This window comes from Morus notabilis, unplaced genomic scaffold (assembly GCF_000414095.1).
Source record: "Morus notabilis unplaced genomic scaffold, ASM41409v2 Scaffold1196, whole genome shotgun sequence".
Taxonomy (NCBI): domain Eukaryota; kingdom Viridiplantae; phylum Streptophyta; class Magnoliopsida; order Rosales; family Moraceae; genus Morus; species Morus notabilis.
Window position 1 is genome coordinate 104725 of NW_010361429.1, and position 19647 is coordinate 124371.

The 19647-nt window shown below is 33.6% G+C and overlaps 3 protein-coding genes across 5 annotated transcripts; 2 read left to right on the forward strand and 1 right to left on the reverse strand.

Moving 5' to 3' along the window:
* Window positions 1-3113: 3113 nt before the first annotated feature.
* Window positions 3114-9776, forward strand: LOC21387709. 3 transcript variants are annotated; one of them, XM_024166519.1, is made up of 7 exons: window positions 3114-3128; window positions 6902-7322; window positions 7967-8576; window positions 8727-8824; window positions 8905-8994; window positions 9084-9211; window positions 9313-9776. In XM_024166519.1, the coding sequence occupies exons 2-7, from the start codon at window positions 6954-6956 to the stop codon at window positions 9455-9457; spliced, it is 1440 nt and encodes a 479-aa protein (XP_024022287.1). In that variant the 5' UTR covers window positions 3114-3128; window positions 6902-6953; the 3' UTR covers window positions 9458-9776. The 3 variants fall into 3 exon arrangements, with proteins under 3 accessions (XP_024022287.1, XP_010097790.1, XP_024022288.1); XM_010099488.2 differs by lacking the exon at window positions 3114-3128 and adding an exon at window positions 5918-6128; XM_024166520.1 differs by lacking the exons at window positions 3114-3128; window positions 9313-9776 and adding an exon at window positions 5918-6128 and having other exon boundaries at window positions 9089-9153.
* Window positions 9777-11470: 1694 nt separating this feature from the next.
* LOC21387710 (ubiquitin-conjugating enzyme E2 32) lies at window positions 11471-13709 on the reverse strand. Its single transcript, XM_010099489.2, has 5 exons — window positions 13514-13709; window positions 12691-12822; window positions 12470-12554; window positions 12197-12360; window positions 11471-12080 (listed from the first exon to the last, which is right to left on the reverse strand). Exons 1-5 carry the CDS (start codon window positions 13622-13624, stop codon window positions 11664-11666), a joined length of 909 nt encoding a protein of 302 aa, XP_010097791.1. The 5' UTR covers window positions 13625-13709; the 3' UTR covers window positions 11471-11663.
* A 2427-nt stretch (window positions 13710-16136) lies between these two features.
* Window positions 16137-17759, forward strand: LOC21387711 (DELLA protein RGL1). Its single transcript, XM_010099490.2, has one exon. The coding sequence runs from the start codon at window positions 16137-16139 to the stop codon at window positions 17757-17759; it is 1623 nt and encodes a 540-aa protein (XP_010097792.2).
* Window positions 17760-19647: the final 1888 nt, after the last annotated feature.

Here is a 19647-nt window from a genome sequence, read left to right on the forward strand (position 1 = left end):
CCTGCCAAAGAAAAAATGCTAATTCCACATTCCCGCGGCTGAACCGACCAAATCGGTATGCCATTTTGGAAATTTGTAGGTTATCTTTTGTGGCTTTTTTTGTTGTGCTTTCGGAACTTGTTGTAACTTGAGTTTAAATTTTTTTTAAGTTTTAGTGTAAATAAATAAATCTTTATTTGTTGGTGATACTTTTATTCACTGTATCAATTTCAACCAGTGAAAAGGAAATGCATTTTTGCTCTTTCAAACTCATGAATCCTTCACAGAATCACAAATAAATTTGTCTATTTAGTTTGGATAATCACTCACCAATATCACTTCTCAACTGGGTTATCATCTAAAATTTACACACTTTACAATTGGTTATTATTAATCTCTCTCTTTCTATCTCTCTCTCTGTTTTTTTTTTGGTGGGTCATTCGATTTGATTAAAGTTTTGATAATTTAATAAAATCATTAATGATATCCTCAAAAAAAAAGAAAAAAGAAAAAGAAATCATCAATGACATTTGGTTAAGCTATATTTCACAAAAACTACTTTGCTTTATTCCCTTGTGGATGTATGTATTCAATTATTCATCGTTTCCCACCTATGTTTTCCTATTTCTGTCCCGTAATAATAATAAGAAATTAGAAATACTTTGCTTACACACAAGTTAATTAAATTTATTTTTCCTCTAACAATAGTTTTGATGATCATATCACTGTATCGTATGTGCTTATCATGAACATCTTTTAGTGACTTGTTTGTATGATACAATTTGCATAGGTGGATCAGTAAGCTTTTTTATAATCTCTATTGCACAAACTCCATTGGAGCCGTATTTTCTGTCAAGTTTTATTCAGGAATTAATGTATTTCACTCCTTATATGGGAATCAGAAATGGCGAGCTTCTTGCCTTATCTTCCGGAAGAGGTGTTGGAGTTAATCTTTTCGTGACCCTCATTCGTGCCCTCATAAAAAACTCAAAATTTGTGGCCAAGCATCTCCACAATTTGAACAACAAAAACTCCTCTGCCTCCTCCTTAGTTTTGGCTCAATCCGGAAATCTGCTCTGGACATAGAAGGTCATTGCTCACTTCACTCAGCAATGATGGTGGCAATGATACCGTTCATTGTGTCACTGAACTTCACAACGTCCCACTTACTCCGAGTGGACTCTGTGGTTGGCAACACTGGGAGGAGGTGGCTTGTCATGCTAGATTTAAATGATCTAAACATAATTTAAATAGGATCCAAAACAATAATCTAATTAAAAATCCGAAAATGCCATATAAACTTATTTGGGATTCATGCATACAGAATGTTACCTCTTCCTTTGGTGGGCAGCAGAGACAAGCCGTTCATGGTTGCCGGAAAACGTCGATGGCCGGCCGGAGTGGAGGACCTGCAAAAGGAAGAAGAACGGCAAGAGGAGCACAATGCTCCTCCCTATCTCTCCCTCTCTCTGTTCGGCCACACCCGACCACAATGCCACCAGCCCCCCAAAAATAAAAGGACGGCTCACTATATAACCAAATAGGCCTAAGGGCTTTAAACAATATTCAATAGAGAGAGTATTTAGTCTAATAGATTGATTAAATATTATGAAATAAAAAGAGTTTAGATGCCTCAAATGAGTTAATAAAATAAATATTTATCTTATAACATATATGTGTTAATTCACATTAACACAATTATCTATAAAATATTTTAATTAATTATAAAATAAATTATTATAATTATAAAAGTTCACATAAAAAAATTTCAAGACGTCATTGTAATGGGATCCTTTGCCTCGTAAGGGATTATTGCCGGGAAATAATGATATGCAATCCAGCACTGCAAGAAGCTAAGCGCCTCCCGAAGTCGAACATTTCCATCAACTGTTGGTGCGCGGATATGACTTGTCAGGATTTTTCAACTGCCGTTGGTCATAGCTGAGGCATACAGCCTTAGTGAGGATTCCTGGAGACAGATCAACATCCCTCACCACATCGCCAATGAGATTAACATCACAAGTCAGGACGATTACCTGCACTGGAAGGGGTTTTGTTATTGGGGTTTAACGGAGGATTACAAGTCTGATCTCAGGATCCTTTGTTTAGACTTGTTTAGGGAGAAATTTCCGCTGCGTTTGGAGTTATTTTTATTTTTAATTTATATGTTTTTTGAGAAAGAAAAAATAAAAATGAGAAAGAAACGGTGTTTGACACAATTAAAGACAAAAAACAGAAATAAAAATGATTTTTTAATTTAGTGTAAAATGAGAAAAAAAATGAAAAAAAACTTTTAATCGTTTTTTATTTTTTGTTTCTGTTTTCTCCTTTCTCGAGTAGAGAGAAAAATATTAATAGATTTTTTATACTGAAAATAATCTTTTGATAAAACTACCCAACGCATTTTTAAAAATAATTTTTATCTGAGATTGAAAACGTTTTCATTTCTATTTTCATACAAAAAAATAAAATTATTTTAAAACGAGTTTCAAACGCATCTCATCCCACTGTATTTGGAGTTGGACGTCCTTTGTTGTGTGAAACGACTCGTTTAGCTTATTTAAATGCTATGAAGCAAGAGATAATCAAAATTCAAAATTCCTTGTAATATGGGTTATGGATGACTATGGACCCGTTTATTTCGTTGATTTGAGTTTGTAATTCGAGTTGAGATATGATTTTATGTGAGAGCTTTTTACTGTAGTAAAAAAGTTAAATGTGACTGTTTCTGAGAACTTTTTACTGTAGTAAAACTCAAATTCTAAACTCGAATCGGTGAAGTGAACGAGGCCTATAATGTTATTAAAGGCGGTAAAGGTGATTGGACTTTGAGCAAACATCTACTCGTCGGACCACTAGTTGGCGTTGGTTATCCTTTGACATTCTGGAATAGTGATGTGTTCCTCATGAAAGATGAAGATGACAAGTTGTTATCCGTAAACTTCCGCGCCAACAAGCTTAGGAAAATTGGGGCAGATGGTACAGTACATCTTCCAATTTGTTTCTACATAAAGAGCCTGGTGTCTGTTGTGGGGAGAGGAAGCCCGGCGACTCGGAGAGTTCAAGCACAAGGAAGAAGAGCGAAAAGAAAGAAGACCCGGCTGCGAAAGTAATCCAATTATCCAAAGTTCCATAAAAACTGTTGTTTGGTAGGCATTTACCATTTCTTGACATTGAATTCTCTCTTAAATAGTGTCGTAATACTTGCATCTATTTAGGTCTAGTTCCCTCTGTAAATTTAAGTTTTTAATTTGAATTGAGATGTGATATTTTTTTAAAATTTTTAACGAAAAAATTAGATGTGATATTTTCAGTGAGTTTTTAACTGTAAATATCTAGAATTAAAAAATTAAATCGGTGAAATAAACGATGCTTAAATTTTTGTCTAACTGAAATGTTTCTTGTGTCAAAATTATACATTTTCTCGTCCTCTTTTAAAATTCATCTCTTGTCAGCTTATTGAGCATATGTGGCTTATCAAGCATCTTTCCAATTATTACCTTGTTTATTTATGTACTATTCATTGTTTATTTATTTATTGCTTCAATTCCAATTAGCACATGTAGAATAGCTCTGATAATACATCATCGTCAATGTAGAAGAACAATGGTTCGTTATGTTTGCTTCTCTAATGCTATGTTCGGTAGGAAAGAAAGAAAATATGATATAAAAAAATATAAAAATAATAGAAAATAGTAATGATAAAAAGAAAATTAATTTTTTTTTATGTTGTTTGGTATAAGAAGATAGAAAGAAAATAAGCTTACATTCAATTATTTAGTATTAGAAGTTAAATTGGGAGGAAAGAAAAAATCTTACTCGTAAATTACTTTTATATCCTTAAATTTTTTGCTTGGATGTTGATGGAGAAAATAGTAGTTTAGTAATTTTACTCACTTTAATGAGTTGTCCCTATTTTTTATCTCATTTTCTGCCCACTTGTGGAAAGAAAAAAAATGGTGGGGTCCACATGTATTTTTTTTCACTCCATTTTCTCTTCCTTTCTCTTCTCTCTCCTATCAAACAATCTACATTTTCATTTTCCCTCATAAAATCCCTCCACCTTCTTCCTTCCTTCTACTTTTCCTTCCTACCAAACATACTCTAAGTGTTGACTGCTACTAGTAATGACCTACTTTTTGATTTGTCAAACATTATGTGAAAGTGTGGTTTTCCCACCTAATAATGGTCTTGAGTCTTGCATTTCCACATGTGAGTAGGCCCGTTCATTTCGCTAATTCGAGTTTAGAATTTGAGTTTTGTTACAATAAAAAGTTCTTAGAAACAGTCACATCTAACATTTTTGCTACAGTAAAAAACACTCACATAAAATCACATCTCAACTCAAATTCTAAACTTGAATCAGCAAATAAACAGGGCCTATTGAAGAACCAGTACTAATAATTACAGTTTGTATTGCACGTTACAGTGTTAAAACAGACAAAGGAATGGAGACAAATATTTAGAGTGTATGAGCTGAAATTTTTACCTATTCTTGATTAATATTATTTTTAATTAAATAATTTTTCTGTTAGCATAAATTTTTATGTCACTCGTCTCTTTATTTACTGTTTGACACGCGAATTTCACTATCTCATTTTCTATTTAAATAATGATATATCATATTAATAGAGTCCGCGTGTCAAACAATGAGTAGAGAGTGACATAATGAATGATATTAACATTTCTCATAACTATATTAGTAAAAAACGTATTAATTAAAAGTAAAAGGTAAAATTTTAAACCCATATACTCTAAGTTCTAACAATTTTTTTAAAGAGCAATTACCTATTAGTAGGCCTAATTTGTGAAAGTTGAATATGTGAAATTCAGTATGCAAAATCCGACAATTATAGATTAGATTGCAGATTGATCTCGTAGAATATAATCTGTGAACACCTTTCTATTAATATATAATAATAAAAATGTAAATTATTTTTTTGGAGGTCAATTAGGAAAATTCACTTTTATGGTAGTGTCATTAAATTCTACCACTTCGGTAGAAAAGTTTGAAACATATTGCTATTAATGAATAAAAAGACAATTTTACTCTAGATAACCTGGTTTCACTTATTAATTTGAGTAGGTCGGTGATTAACTGAAAGATTGAAATTTAGACATAAATAAGGAAAAAAAAAATAAAAGGTAAAAACTAACGACCACCTCTTAGAAATGGTATAAAGTAAGATTAATTGTTTTTTTTCAAATAATTTTGTGTTTTTTAGAGCTGGCCTATTATTATTTTTTTTAAAAAGAAAGTATTCCATATGTAGGTATATAAACAATTTTTTAAAACAAAAGGAATTAAAATGAGTTTTTTGTTACGATTTATAAATTTAAAATTTTACTAGTAGAAATCGACTATAAAAGTCCCACATCTATCTCTGAATTTATAGCGGTTTGATAATGTGCCTTCCTAAATTTTTAATTTTGACAATTTAATTCAGCTAAATAGTAACAATGTATCTTATTTAATGATGATTAAGTTAAATTGGTGTTAAAAAATCACGTTTGATAAAAAAAATTTATATCAAAATTCAAACTGTGATATAAATCTCTCAATTCCTTAAATTTGACAAAAAAAATCATATAAAAAATGGTAAAGTGAGACATATTGCAACTATTTACGAATTGGAGAGGTAAATTATCAAAATTAATGTAGGTAAATTATCAAAATTAACATTTAGTTCACAGTTTCAAAATTATTTTTAATTTAAATATATTTTTTATAAGAAAAAATATAATAAAAAATTACAAATTATAATTCAAATCATTATATGAATCTTCGTACTAAATACCCAATTAAATGTTTAGAGAGTATCAAAACCCCTATAAATTCAGGGCAAATGTCCAAAATTCTGAAAGAAAAGGCCCATGCTCAAAGGAAAATATTTTTTTATTTTTATTTTTTAAAAATAGAGGGAGAGAGAGAGAGAGAGAGAGGGGGAGAGAGAGCTAAAAATGGAGAAAAATATAGCAGATAAAAGAGTTGCGTTCTTCTGCTTCGCCAAAACTAGGCCCCAAAAATGGCGAACCACACTTTCTCTCACTTTCCGCTTCCTTCTCGAAGCTTCTTCGCAATCGCCGCCTAGCTTTCTCAATCGCTTCATTTCCGAGCTCAATTTTTTTTGTTCTCTCACTGCTTCAATGTAAGTTTTTTTTTTTTTTTTTTTTTTTTTTTTTTTTTTTTTTTCTCTTTTTTTTTTTTTTTTTTTTTTTTTTTTTTTTTTTTCCAGCGTTTCTTCGGTTTCCAGTCCGTTTCTCATTTTGTGTTTTTCATTTCTTCTGTTTGGCTCAACGGAAATTTTGCGGAATTTTTGACGGAAACGATATATTTTTCTTGTTATTTTTTACTTTTTCGGAGAAAATGGAGTACGATAAGTGGATAGAGTTCAAGGAACTGTAGGCTAACTATGGAGCTAAAATGTTCACATTAAAGAAAAAAGAGATTTCTATTTTTTGAAGAACTAAAAGAAAGAATCCAAAATAGATTTTTTTAATCTATGTTTTTGTTTGCCTTAACAGCTACGTTCAACATTTGCTTATTCTCGCGCCAAGAGTTGGACTTTATTTTATTTTATTGTTTTTTTCCTTGTTTTTTTCCCTGAACTTTTCTTGAAAAATTATTTGCTGATAGCTAATTACTTTAGTTTATATTCTCTGCTTATTTATCTTAAATTTAATATTTAGTCAACTTTGATTCTATTCTAATCTCCAAATAGTTTTAGCCTTTTCCTGGTTCTTTTCTTTACATTGTTTTAAATTATTCTTCTCATTGGCATATCCGCTTGTTATGATCAGAAAATTCTTGCTCTTTGTTGTGCAAAGCTATTGAAATTTATGGTCAATCCGTCTAAAATACTTTGTGAACATTTACTAACTGTCTAACCATAACTTCTTTCTGTATGAATACAACCTCCAGGATAATGGGAATGGTATATTGAAATAGCATCACTTAAAATAGCTTTGTATTGATGGAAAGCTTTGGTGGGAATGGGTTTTCGGTTGTTGGGCACAACATAAGGAAGAAGAGGAGTGATGCATCTCGTAAAGCTCGCCTCAATTCACACATGCTTCTTCAGAGCAATCATTTTTTGCCGGCATCAATAGAGATGTTTACCAATGGAAGCCACAATGAGGAACGGAACAATGAGGATAAATCGGTTGCTTGTGATGGAGTGAGAAGTGGGAACAAGCTTAAGAAGTTGAAACTCAAGGTTGGTGGTGTTACTCGCACAATCCATACCAAGTCCACAACTGATTTCACCAGTGGGGATTGCTCATCCACCCAAGTATCTTATGTTTCCTTGACCGCTTTTGCCCCCCGAGAGAAGTCGCTTCAGGTAATTGGCTCCTATATTTTCAATCACTAGTAGAACTAGAAATGCAAGGATTTGGTCGATAACTTTTAATATATTACGACTTTGTAATGAATTTAGATACATGAGGATACTGTTTAGCATAGAACTTTGGTGATGTTGATGACTTTATTAGGTGACTTTTGAAGGTGTACATTCCTTCGAAATAAAAAATATTGGGGAATTTTTTTTTTAAAATAGAGAGAATAATACTCACTATAGGACAAAATAGCTTTTCGAAAAGTTTGAATAATGAGTTATTGTGAGAGTGCATAGTGAACCACAATCCCTCTTTCTATGGTATAAATATAGGTTGAGATTTAACTGCTTGGTCTCATTCCTCACCACTTTAAAGGAAGATAGTTATCCGATCATGTGAACCGTCTGATCATTACTAGATTTATTTCTAAGGATTTGATAGTGCAATCACAACTGTAATGGCTGGAGATTAGCCTGACAAAATGTCACCATCTAGTTACTATTCGTTTAGTTTAACAATTTATTTGTGGATTCGATGCGTGTGTACCTTTCAGTTACTGCCTTCATCAATCTATTTTATTGGGGTATTAATAGAACAATAATTCTTTGACATATGAAAAAGCCATTCTATGATGTTGTTGATAATGTAGGATGACATAAATGGTACTCACACCTTTCCTTCAGATAAGAGGAAAGGTTTTGGAGTTAAATGGAAGAATATGTCAAAGATTGATTCTAGTTCCCAAAAGAAGCATTCTTCAAGGGGAACTCCTGTGAAATATGAGCCTGTTCGCAAGAGCAATCGAGTTCCTAAACGAAGAGTCTTGGATGTTGGATTCAACGAAGACGATGATGATAAAGATGAGGAAATTCGGTACCTTGAGAGGCTTAATGCTCCTAAAAATCCAGACCATAGTGAAAATGGGAAGGATTGCAAAATCCAGAAAGAACACAGGCTTTTTAAGCCTCCAAAAAGTATGGATGGCTTGTACGATGATGCTGTTGGAAACTATGGATCACCAAGGCTGGCCAAAGAGTTCAGAAAGGTGTCAAGATCGGAAAAAGATTTTGAGGATACAGACTATGTGGAAGAAGAGCCAATATCTGATGAGGAACCTGGACCTAGTGGAAAAAAGCTGAAAAGGGAATCTCCTAATCTGTACACCGAAGGATGGAAGGAATCAACCCCTATTACACGTACCCGGGCCTCTGCTGCTTCTGTTGACCTTTCAAATTGTTTACTTTCTTCCAATTCTAGAAGTGAGTTTTTCTCGTTAGTTTCTCCAAATTGGTGGTAAAGAGAGATGTTTTGATATTTGAAGCTTGAGAAAAAGTACATACACGCACAGATATGCATGCATATACATATCAAACTTCTTTCATGACCCCGTATTTGTTGGTTGATTGCAGGAAAGGAGAAACTATCTGAAATGGACCTACAGCTGAAGAAGGCCGAGGCCGCTCAGAGACGTAGAATGCAGTCAGAGAAGATGGCTCGGGAGGCTGAGGTTTGCCCATCATGTTACGTTGTATACTTATCATCTTTTGGTTTGAAATATAGAAAACATTTTAATTTTATAATTTTTAGGCCGAGGCAATCAGAAAGATACTTGGTCAAGATTCTGGAAGGAAAAAAAGGGAAGAGAAAATGAAGAAGCAGAGGGATGAATTGTTACAGGTCATTAATAAACAAAGGAAATTTTCTTTCCTCTTTGTAGAAAGTTCGTAGCATTGTTCCGACAATGTGTTGACTGTTATTTCATGCAGAGTAGGGCTGCTAATTCCCTCACACTTGCATTAAACACTATTAGGTGGGTCAATAGTCCCACTGGAACCATCGTTACGTTTTCGGAAGATATGGGCCTGCCAAGTATATTCAATCCAGTTCCCTGCAGGTAAAACTTTTAAACAAACTCCAAAATTTTTTGGCTCCGTGATTTCATCATTTTTATTTATTTTTTGTTAATATACTCAAAATTAGTTGTCCTGCTTTTAGTTACCCTCCTCCAAGGGAAAAATGCGCCAGTCCGAACTGCACAAACGTGTACAGGTACCGTGATTCCAAATTGAATCTGCCTCTCTGCAGCCTGCAATGCTACAAAGCCATACAAAAGAATGTGCAGCCTCTTGTTACCCTCTGACGGCCGTTCAGTTCTTCTCCGATCGTCTCTGCAAAACATGGAACAACCAGTTTATATGTCTGGTGCTGTATGTCTTGAAAAATTGTACATCCTGAAACTAGTCATATGGAAAACCTAAATCATATGATCGTGTCAGATTGTTGCTGGTAAAATTGTTAGGGCAGGGGAACCAGGAATGTGCCTAAGACGATTAGTCGGATATGGTTTGTACTGTCTTATTTTGCTGGGAAAGTCCTACGCCTACCAAAGTGGAATATCGCCAATGTCATTCAACTATTCATTTTGGCATTCGCCTTTTGTGAATCTTGCACTTTTTAGGGGGGGGGAGAATGAAAAATATGAAAAAAGCTGTTTTTCTTTACTTTGATTACTTGGGTTTAGACCGATTAAAGTCAGAGTTTTTAGGGTTCATTTGACAGAGTTTTTACTTTTATTTTTTACCAATAAAAGAAGAGAAGTAAAAATTATAACTTTTCAGTAAGTGTTTGAAACAAAAAAGTCAATGAGTCAAAATGATTTTTAAATTTTTTAATAAGTAATAAAAGTGTTGTAATTAAATTTATAATGTCTTAATTAAATTTTGGTACAAGTTTTAAAGACAATTTGGATGTGTTTTTTCTAGAAGTTATAATTTTTGAATTTGACAGAAAAAGTCAAAATATTTTTAACAACTCATCTAAATATTTTCATAAGCAGCTTTTAGACTTAGGAAGTCAAAAACAGTTTTTAAAAAGCTCTCGTAAACAGGCTCTTAGTCTCTTCACTTTTCTCTTCCCTCCCACCATCATTTCATATGCTGCTCTGGGAGTGCTAAAGGAATACAACTATGAACAAGCTTCTATTAGTGTCGTCAATTACAAACGATTATCGATATAAGAAGGCTAATAAACTACGATCCTTCGCTTTTGCTACGTTATGCGGAGAAGGCTTGTTTTGAGTGCACTTATATAAGGCATAACAAGCAGGAAAAGATAGGAAGATAGTGGCTCCCTTTGGTTTTTAAGTTCGATTAGAAATTTAAATTTTGTGAGATAAAATAATTAAGTTGAACTTATAAAACAAACATATGGTAAGAGTATTGTTTTGTAATTGTACATATCTCCACACGTTGAATATTGTAAGCCAGCTTTATCTCTTTTTTGTTTTTTAAAGTTCTTCTGTATATTTTATTTTATTTTTTATATTTTCAAATCTTATTTATTTTCTTTAAAGCTGGTTAGAAAGTAAAAGGAATAGGCTAAGGTAAATCAAACGGCACTTCTTCATCTTGTGGATAATTATTAGAAAGTAAAAGTTAATATCCTAAGGTAATTAAGTGTAATCTTATAAGGTTCTAAGGTGTATGTGAGATAATTGCGTCCTATTAGTCATAATTAATTGATACTCTTTTTTTTTTTTTTTTTCAATGTTTTCCCACCATAAACTTTTTATAAGATAACAAGTTTTTAATTCTTAATTTGTTTATGTAGCGTCACTACTTAAGTCTAACTTTTCATTATTACTTCTTTTAGTTAATCTATTTATATCTTATATAGTTTAAATTTGTGACTATAATAAAATGGCGATGATGAAATAATAATAATAACGATAAATTACACAGTTGCCTCTTAAACTAAGTCTTGTTACTAAATGCTCTCAAACTTTAATTTTAGTTTTTTTTTTTTTCTCTTTAAACTTCAATATTTCTTGTAATTTTTTCCATGTTTTAAATTCATGATGGGAAATGTAAGAATTAACAAAAAAAAAAAAAAAACCTGCTTATATTAAGATTTTTAACATCAACAACGCATATTACACAAATAATGTCTCGTTTGAATAATTTAATAAACATGTTAATTCCTTCTCACGCAGTCATCACATGAAAGACATGTTAATTCCTTCTCACGCAGTCACATAAAAGTACACTTACGCAGTAAGAGTATCATTTTTTTTTAATATACCTGACTTTCTCCATCATTTCATGTTAGTTCCACCATCATTTTCATATGCTGCTCTGGGAGTGCCAAAGGAATACAACTATGAACAAGCTTCTATTAGTGGCGTCAATTACAAACAATTATCGATATAAGAAGATCGTGATATATTACAATTTTATATAAAAAAAACTTGAATATATATATATATATATATATATATGTCTTTTAGCTACTGTATCAGTAGAGATTCATTTATGCTTCTTCACACACGCAAGAACTATCTCTACGATCTAAGAACCGTCCATGAAAACAGCACCATGCCCACCGGCGTTCATGAACTTCTTCAACAAAAGAACCACAATTGCAATAGTGAGTCCAACAGCAGCCCATGTGAACAACCGGTCGTCAGCCGGTCTTTGAGCCCTCACTTCTTGTCTCTGCAGCACCTGATTACTAGAGTGAACCTCTGATGGCGCTCTCTCTCTTGCAAGCCTGGGATTAGCATTCGCAGGCGATTCTTGATGTTCCTCAACAACCCTCTCCCCTACTGACGGATTGGGTAGCCCTTCTGCCGCCTGTGCAACATCACTATTTTGAGAGCCTGCCTGAGCATCTCCCTCCTCGATCTTTGTAGGTTGTTCCTCAGGAGTCTCTGACGGGCAAAGTTGAGGAACCGGTGGTGCCTTGCTTAGCATATATTCATGAACCTAGAATTTTTTATATATGTTACCATTAACACGTTGGTCACAGAATATGCAAAACTGAAAAAAAAAAAAAACCCTGCCTAAATGTAGGAATAATGTTTTTGGGAGAACTAGCATACCTCATCAATTAACTTTTGACGTTCAGGAGTGCCGAATTTGGGGGATGCTTCGCGAGATTTTACGGCCAGAGCACGCCTCTCTTCCTTCTTGTAGTCCAGAGAACCCAATGCACCATTTGGACTAGTGGGCATGAACGCAATAAGTGCAACTAAAGCAGTCCGCACTGCCAACAGTGACGCCCAATTAATCAAGTGAGAATATTTGTCAGCAACATGCCTAGCCAGTGAAATTTTTGGCTATATGCCGTTACTTCAGGAAAGAAAGAAATTTACCACTCCATGATGGCTGCCAGTGCTCAGGATGGTGATTTGATATGCTCAAACAAATCTTCGTTTGTGTTTCAAAGCGGCCATTTGGCTTAAAGCAGAAGACCCAAAAAGAATTCTTAGCATGTAAAATTGGGAACATCACAAAATATAGCACAAGACCCAAAGGGATTTTAAGTAATGTAGGTCACATGAAGAAATAAAATAATGGGGAGACGAGATTATACCGTCAGCAACATGAAGGAAGGAGGCTTGAAGGGATATTCTGCAGGCAACTGGATTCGTCCATGATAGATCCCACCCTCAAATTCGGTATCACGGGGACCCCTGATGGCGAATTGCCATTCAAAAATATTCTCCTGTATGCAAAACTTATGAGCTTACGACTACATACATTCAAACATCTAGGGCGTAAATCATACACAACTTTTTTAACCAAACACATAAGCAAGAGATGCTTCTCAAAAACTGAATGATAAACTGAACCAAATAAGAACATGAAACAACGGAATACATATTGAAATGAAGCATAAAACTTATGAAAATCATGGCATTTCTCAAAAAAAATCCGACAGAGAAGAAAATTATTCAAAAACATAAGGAGTATAAAACAACTGATTAGGGGATTTTGAGCATAACAATAGTACAGTAACATTACAAATGTCCATAGCAATAATGCATTTCCTAATTCTTTCAATAGGATGAGGATTAAACCAGCAATGAATAAGCAATTCGACCAAATCTCAACAAATTGATCCGTTCCACAGAGAAACAAAACCTAATCCTTTACAAGATGAAGAACTGAACAACCTAATCTTAGCATAAGCCAAACCAAATCGCAAACAAAATCACTGTTCGATCGAAAAAATTGGGGATCTTCCAAGAAAGAAACCAAAAATTAAAATCACAAACTCAAAAAGATCAAACATTTCCACATCGAAACCACAAATTTCACCGCCGAATCAATAAACTTCGGAAAAAAAACCTAGATCAATTCATCGGAAAAAAAATTCATGAAAAAGAAAATAGGGATCGGAGAGAAAATGAAACCTCGAGAGGCAAGCTCATGAAATCGTCGGAGGAATTCGACTGCATCTCCTTGATTTCTTGAAGAATCCTCTTCACCGCCGGGTTCTTGAGGTTGTACTTGTCCTCCGCCATGGCTCCGCCGCCGTCCGATTTGTGATTATGTATCTAGAGAGAGAGAGAGAGAGAGGAAAGAGGGAGAGGGTGGGTGATAGATTCGTTGGTTTAAGGGACAATTTGGAGCTGTTTGTTTGTTCAAGTGCAGTCAACGACGTCGTCTATCGTGCCGACACGTCAATCTGGTGCGTAGAGGCTTACGTGTCGATGGTTTATTGGATGAAACTGGGACGCTGATTTGTTTTTATTAACACCCCCACAGTCTTAATGATTAGCAAAGCCACCCCCACAGTCCAATTATTATTAAGGACAAATTTTATAAATTCTTCATGAAATTTATCACATGTGTCAACATGTCTTTGAGGTTAATTCCGTTAAGTTTTTTAACAGAAATACTTATAAATATCCTCTGAATTTTATCACTTATATTTATATACCACATGAACTTTAAAATGTACATGTTTTACTCCCCAACTATGATATGTCTCTAACTTTTCTCTCTTCATCTTGATTCTATCAGCTTTTTAACAAAAATATTGAAATGACCATTATATTATTAATTATCTATGATATGTGACCATTAAAGTTTGTTAAGTTAATGTGTTTCTTAAGGTTTGTGTTGATTTTTTTTTTTAAAATGTACAATATAATAAATTACCTGAGCGCATTTAGATTTAGCAATGCTATATATGTATAAAGCATGAACATGTTTTATGTCAAACACTTCTATTTAGGTGAAATATTAAGAAAAAAACTCATAAAATTGATTATATTATACATATTTGCTCCTCATTTTTCCCTCTTTATTGTCTGTAATCAACTAATGTTTTGAGAATTGGTGTTTAACTAATATTTTTAGAGGAGAAGGTATTTCACCTAAATAGAAGTGCAGATTTTCTCCTCATTTTTCTCTCTTCATTGTCTGTAATTAACTAATATTTTGAAAATTGGTGTTTAACTAACATTTTTAGAGGAGAAGGTATTCAATAAATCAAAAATATTATAAATAATTAGTAATTTAATGGTTATATCAATATTTTCGTCTAAAAAAGGGATAGAATTAAGATGGAGGAGAAAAGATTGGTGATATTGACACAAGTGACATAGTTCAATTGGCATTTATAAGTATTTCTGTTAAAAAACTTAACGAAATTAATCTCATTGGACATATTAACACAATATGCATATTTTGAAATTCATGAAACATATTAACACAAGTGAGAAAGTCACGAAGAATTTATAAAATTTGTCCTATTAATTAATCACTAAAACCACCACACTCACATTCTACTTTACAATTTGGAACACCACACACCTTTTTCTTTATTTTTCTTTTCATTTTTATGGAAAAAGTTTTTTATCCTTTTTTTTGTTTGTTTGTTTTTTTTAAGAATTGGTAATTTGGAAATGGGATACCACTAAAACCGAACGGATGAAAAGCATTCGTTTTAACTTTTAAGTTTGTAGTTTCACGGTCGTTTCAGCAAAAAATGTAAATAACAACAGGTCGTTGATAGTTTAGGCGTCTGCTGCATTGTATAAAACGCCATCTTTGTTTGTGGAAATTTCCAAACATCAATTCCTGGTGGTCGAAACGAAACAATCTTGTTTACACCAGAGAGTTTGTTATCGGTTTGTTTGCTGTCGTTGATGGTTTAAGGCGTTTGCTGCATTCTGTAAAAGGACGTCTTGTTACAATACAGAGTGTGTTGTCTTTTATTGTAATGAAAACGTCTTCATTGCAATAAAACGACGTGATGTTTTCATGCATAATAATGACGTGTCGTTCATTGTTTACATTTTGTTGTCGTTGGTTTGTATACCACATACATATATACATACATACATATACGTATACACATGGAAAATGACATTGTCGTTTCCAACATCAGTATTTCACATGAATAAACTGCTGGAGAAACGACTTTCAATCTCTAGCTTGATGGTATGACATTTGCTAAGTGGAATTGGCAAAGGAACGATGGAGAGTAAAAAGTAAAACATCCATGCAAAAATTTGCTGCTTTTCTCGTTTCCAAAGCTTCTATATACATACATACATACATACATATATATATATATATTATCTAAGTTTTTGTCCATTCTATTATCTAAGCTTCTTTGGTAAATCATTTGACAGATTGAACAAAAGCTTATTACAATCTTGATTTGAGCTTCTGAATATTATAAAATTCCAGTTTTGTTTGAAATCTTACGAAAGCTCCATGTAATGCTCCGCGCTAAAAACAAATGTTGTCGAGCCTTGGTATCCAAATTGCTTGCATATAAATAAACGACATTTATTTTCATGAAACAAGTCATCTTGTTACCATCAACAAGGAACTTTGATGGGCTTGGACTTTGTCTAATCAGGACAAAATGGGAGAGTTGGTCATGACAATGAACTTTGGATTTTCGAATAAAATATAAAAATAAAAAAATATTGTGGTTTGATGTGCTTATAACCAGAGTTTCTTGTTATTATAAGACTTTGTAACTTCTCTAGGAAGACAATAATAGAGCTTAAGCCAATGAATTTTCATTTTGAGCAGCAAAATTCTATTTTCTCTATGCAGGATTTCACTTTTGAAGAAATTCAAGATCTTCTTGGTCATACTGATGAGCATCAAAGGTCGATGGAATTCGCTTTCGATGGATTTCAAGACGATCGCATGGTTTATGATCCTCAATATGATGCAGTTTCACCGCCACATCAAGCATTAACAGAGGAGAGCACAAAGCATGATATTGGGGTCAAGAAGGAGTATCCATTTTCTTTAGCTGCTTTTGAGATATTGAAAAACCATGGAAACCGGTTTAAGCGATTAACGGGGAGAAGAATTGTCGAGGCAAACAATGACATAACAACACTCAATGAGGTGGCTGCAGACCGAAAACTATCAACCGAAGAGATCTTGAGAATTGCCGGAGAAAGATTCATACAATACTCGTCCCAGCAGGCAACAAGCCATCCTTTTCAAGCTTCCTTCTCTGGCCTTTCCTATGAAGAGACCAAAAATGTTGAGCTTGTTGAATTGCTTCTGGCTTCAGCTGAGAAAGTGGAGAACCAACAGTATGAAAGTGCAAGAAGATTTCTCAACTTGTGTGGTCACTTGTCTTCAAACACAGGGAATCCAGTTCAAAGGGTGGTTTACTATTTATGTGAGGCTCTTAAGGAAAAGATTGGTAAGGAAACAGGAGAGATTGCGTGGAAGGGTAAGGGGAAAAATCACCGATCATTCGATGTGAACAAAGCATTGGTGGTTCCAGATGCCCCTAAGCTTGCGTTTCATAAAGGACTTCCTTTCTCTCAAGCAGAAAAGTTTGCTGGAATCCAAGCCATTGTAGAAAAGGTTGGTGAAGCAAAGAAGGTTCATGTGATTGATATTCGAATAGGGAATGGTGTTCAGTGGACAGCCTTGATGCAAGCTCTTGTGTCTCGCCACGATTGCCAGCTCGAACTTCTCAAGATAACAGCGATTGTAACTAGTTCAAAACATGCTATTGAGGAAACAGGTAAGTGGTTGTCTAATTTTGCCTCTACTATGAACATTCCATTTTCTTTCAAGATAGTTATGGTACCAAACATGTCAGACCTCAAGGAAGATCTTTTTGAATTGGACGCCGATGAAACGATTGCAGTCTACTCTTCTTTTACATTGAGTGGCATGATTGCACAACCAACTCAATTAGAGTCTCTAATGAGGGTGATTAGGGGACTACATCCATGTGTCATGGTTGTGACCGAAGTTGAGGCAAATCACAATTCCCCGGTCTTCGTGAACCGTTTCATTGAAGTCCTTTTCTTCTTTGGGACATTTTTTGATTGTGTAGAGGCTTTCATGGAAAGGGATGAGCCAAATAGATTGATATTTGAAGAATTGTATTGTTTTGAGGCAATGAGGAACATTGTAGCTTTTGAGAGAGAAGAAAGGAAAATTCGGCATGTGAAGATTGATGTTTGGAGGGCGTTTTTTGAGAGGTGTGGAATGGAGGAGCTAGAATTGAGCCTATCATCTACATACCAAGCAAAGTTGGTGACAAATAATTTTCCATTTGGGAGTTCTTGCACATTTGATATGGATGGAAAATGCCTATTAATGGGGTGGAAGGGTTCACCAATTCAATCTCTTTCTGTTTGGAAGTTCCTTTAGCAACAATTTACTTGCTGGTGAAGGTTTATTTCAATCTTATGTACACTATTTTCCTAGATTCAGGTCCAAGTTATTTTTGATAAATCATATTTATCAACAAATATTAGCTTTAGATTTCTGATTCATGGTCAAGCTGTCGACCATGATTCTCAATTTTTTTTTTAATGGTACCTTGATTTCGCCTGTAAAATAATTTAGATGGAAGTTTGAAGTTCTTACTTTGGTTGTCTTCATGTAATTAAAACATGTTGCTTAAAGTCTGGAGTTTGCTGTCCCTTAAACGGAAAACGTCATGTCGTATATGTCGTTTGTTTAGCATAAACCGACATGTCGTTTTATGTCAAAAGTTTGCTGTAATATGCTGATTATAGTTGGAAGTAAACTCTTGTTGAAGGACATGTATTTGTTGAAAGTAGAGACGGCGTAATGTTTCTATTCTAAAGTTTAATGTCGTTTCTTCGAAACGGCATGTTATGGTATTTAATAGTGTGGTATCATTTATGAAGGACACCAACAAGTCACGTCGTTGACAAGCTAGCGTCGTTTATATAGTCAAACGACACATCTTTTTTAAAAAGTCCTCTGTATATTAAGTACAGAATCAAAACAATGTTTAGTCTAAAAGTTTCCTCCTGTCGTGTATGTTGGCATAAACAGCATGTCGTTTTTGTTTTAAATTTTGCTGCCGCCTGCGACTTGATATGATATGTCGTTTTATAGCCCTTTTTTTAAAATTATTTATAGTTCATTCTGATGGAAAAAGATTTATTTATTTATTAGCACCAGAAGAAAAACCATAAATTCAATGAAGCAAAAACAACACATCCAGTGAATCAAGGCAAAGAAAAAAAAAAGGACAAACAACAAAACCAAAAAAATGGTACAAAAGGCTTAAAAACAAATGAATATCAGCAACCAATAACGGCCAACATAAAATTAAGTAATTGTTTGTACAGAAATAGTAGAAAATAGGCCAGTATGAAAAGGTTAAGAAAGTATATAGGTCAATTTTTAGTTATAGAAATTAATAGGCCATAACTTGTCAAGTTATGGTTCATAATCAGATAAGTTATAGACAAACTTGTCAAGTTATAGTTCATAACCAGACAAATTATGGATAAAAACCGTGAATTATGGATAATAACTTGTCAAGTTATGGTTCATAACCAGACAAGTTATGGACAAAAATAATAATTTAGTTAATTTATTAACTTATGTAAAATATTAGCCTATTAATTTTAATTCATCTCAAATCTTGGCCTATTTTCATCTTTCTTCCTTGTTTGTATACATCTCTTTGGAAAGAAAAATCTGTTTGCCCAAGTGATGCCGTTTTGACCGTACCCTTTTTTGGTTTATGTAGGTTTGATTATTTGATTCTGACAAAATTTTGGTGCTTTATATAATTTGGTACCAACTTGTTTGCCAAATTTATATACCAAATGGTTTAGTATTAGACTTGCAAAAATTTGATCGAATAAAAAACTTATGCGTAACTATTACCCAATTATGTTTTTCTCCTCCTTTGTAAGGTAATTTCATCAAAAATATATGAGAAAGTTGCTAGAGTGTCTATCCAACAAAGTGAAATTGGCAAAATAATCACATCTAACTTATGTTAACTGTGCATTTTACATACTATGGTGTCAAAATTAAGGGGTAATGGTTAAAATTGAGACAAACATGGAATCATTTTAATCCAACAATGCTTCTATTGAAGTATATTCTACACATTTTGTCCGTCTCATTATCCTTGTTGTTCACTAAACAACTATTTTGTCCTCTAAACAACTATTTTGTCCTCATCTTCTTGAATGGAATTCTTAGGAGTTATCGTCTAAAAAATTAACATAACAAATAATTTAAACCTGATTAGTGCTTTTGATCA

Excerpts from the sequence above, each read along its gene's own strand:
- LOC21387709 (XM_024166519.1), top strand. The coding sequence starts at position 6,954 with ATGGAAAGCTTTGGTGGGAATGGGTTTTCGGTTGTTGGGCACAACATA. Across the intron at positions 7,323-7,966 it reads CCCGAGAGAAGTCGCTTCAG|GATGACATAAATGGTACTCA; the intron begins GTAATTGGCTCC and ends TTGATAATGTAG. Across the intron at positions 8,577-8,726 it reads ACTTTCTTCCAATTCTAGAA|GAAAGGAGAAACTATCTGAA; the intron begins GTGAGTTTTTCT and ends GGTTGATTGCAG.
- LOC21387711 (XM_010099490.2), top strand. The coding sequence starts at position 16,137 with ATGAATTTTCATTTTGAGCAGCAAAATTCTATTTTCTCTATGCAGGAT.
- LOC21387710 (XM_010099489.2), bottom strand. The coding sequence starts at position 13,624 with ATGGCGGAGGACAAGTACAACCTCAAGAACCCGGCGGTGAAGAGGATT. Across the intron at positions 12,823-13,513 it reads TCATGAGCTTGCCTCTCGAG|GAGAATATTTTTGAATGGCA; the intron begins GTTTCATTTTCT and ends TTTTGCATACAG. Across the intron at positions 12,555-12,690 it reads CTTCCTTCATGTTGCTGACG|CCAAATGGCCGCTTTGAAAC; the intron begins GTATAATCTCGT and ends TTCTGCTTTAAG.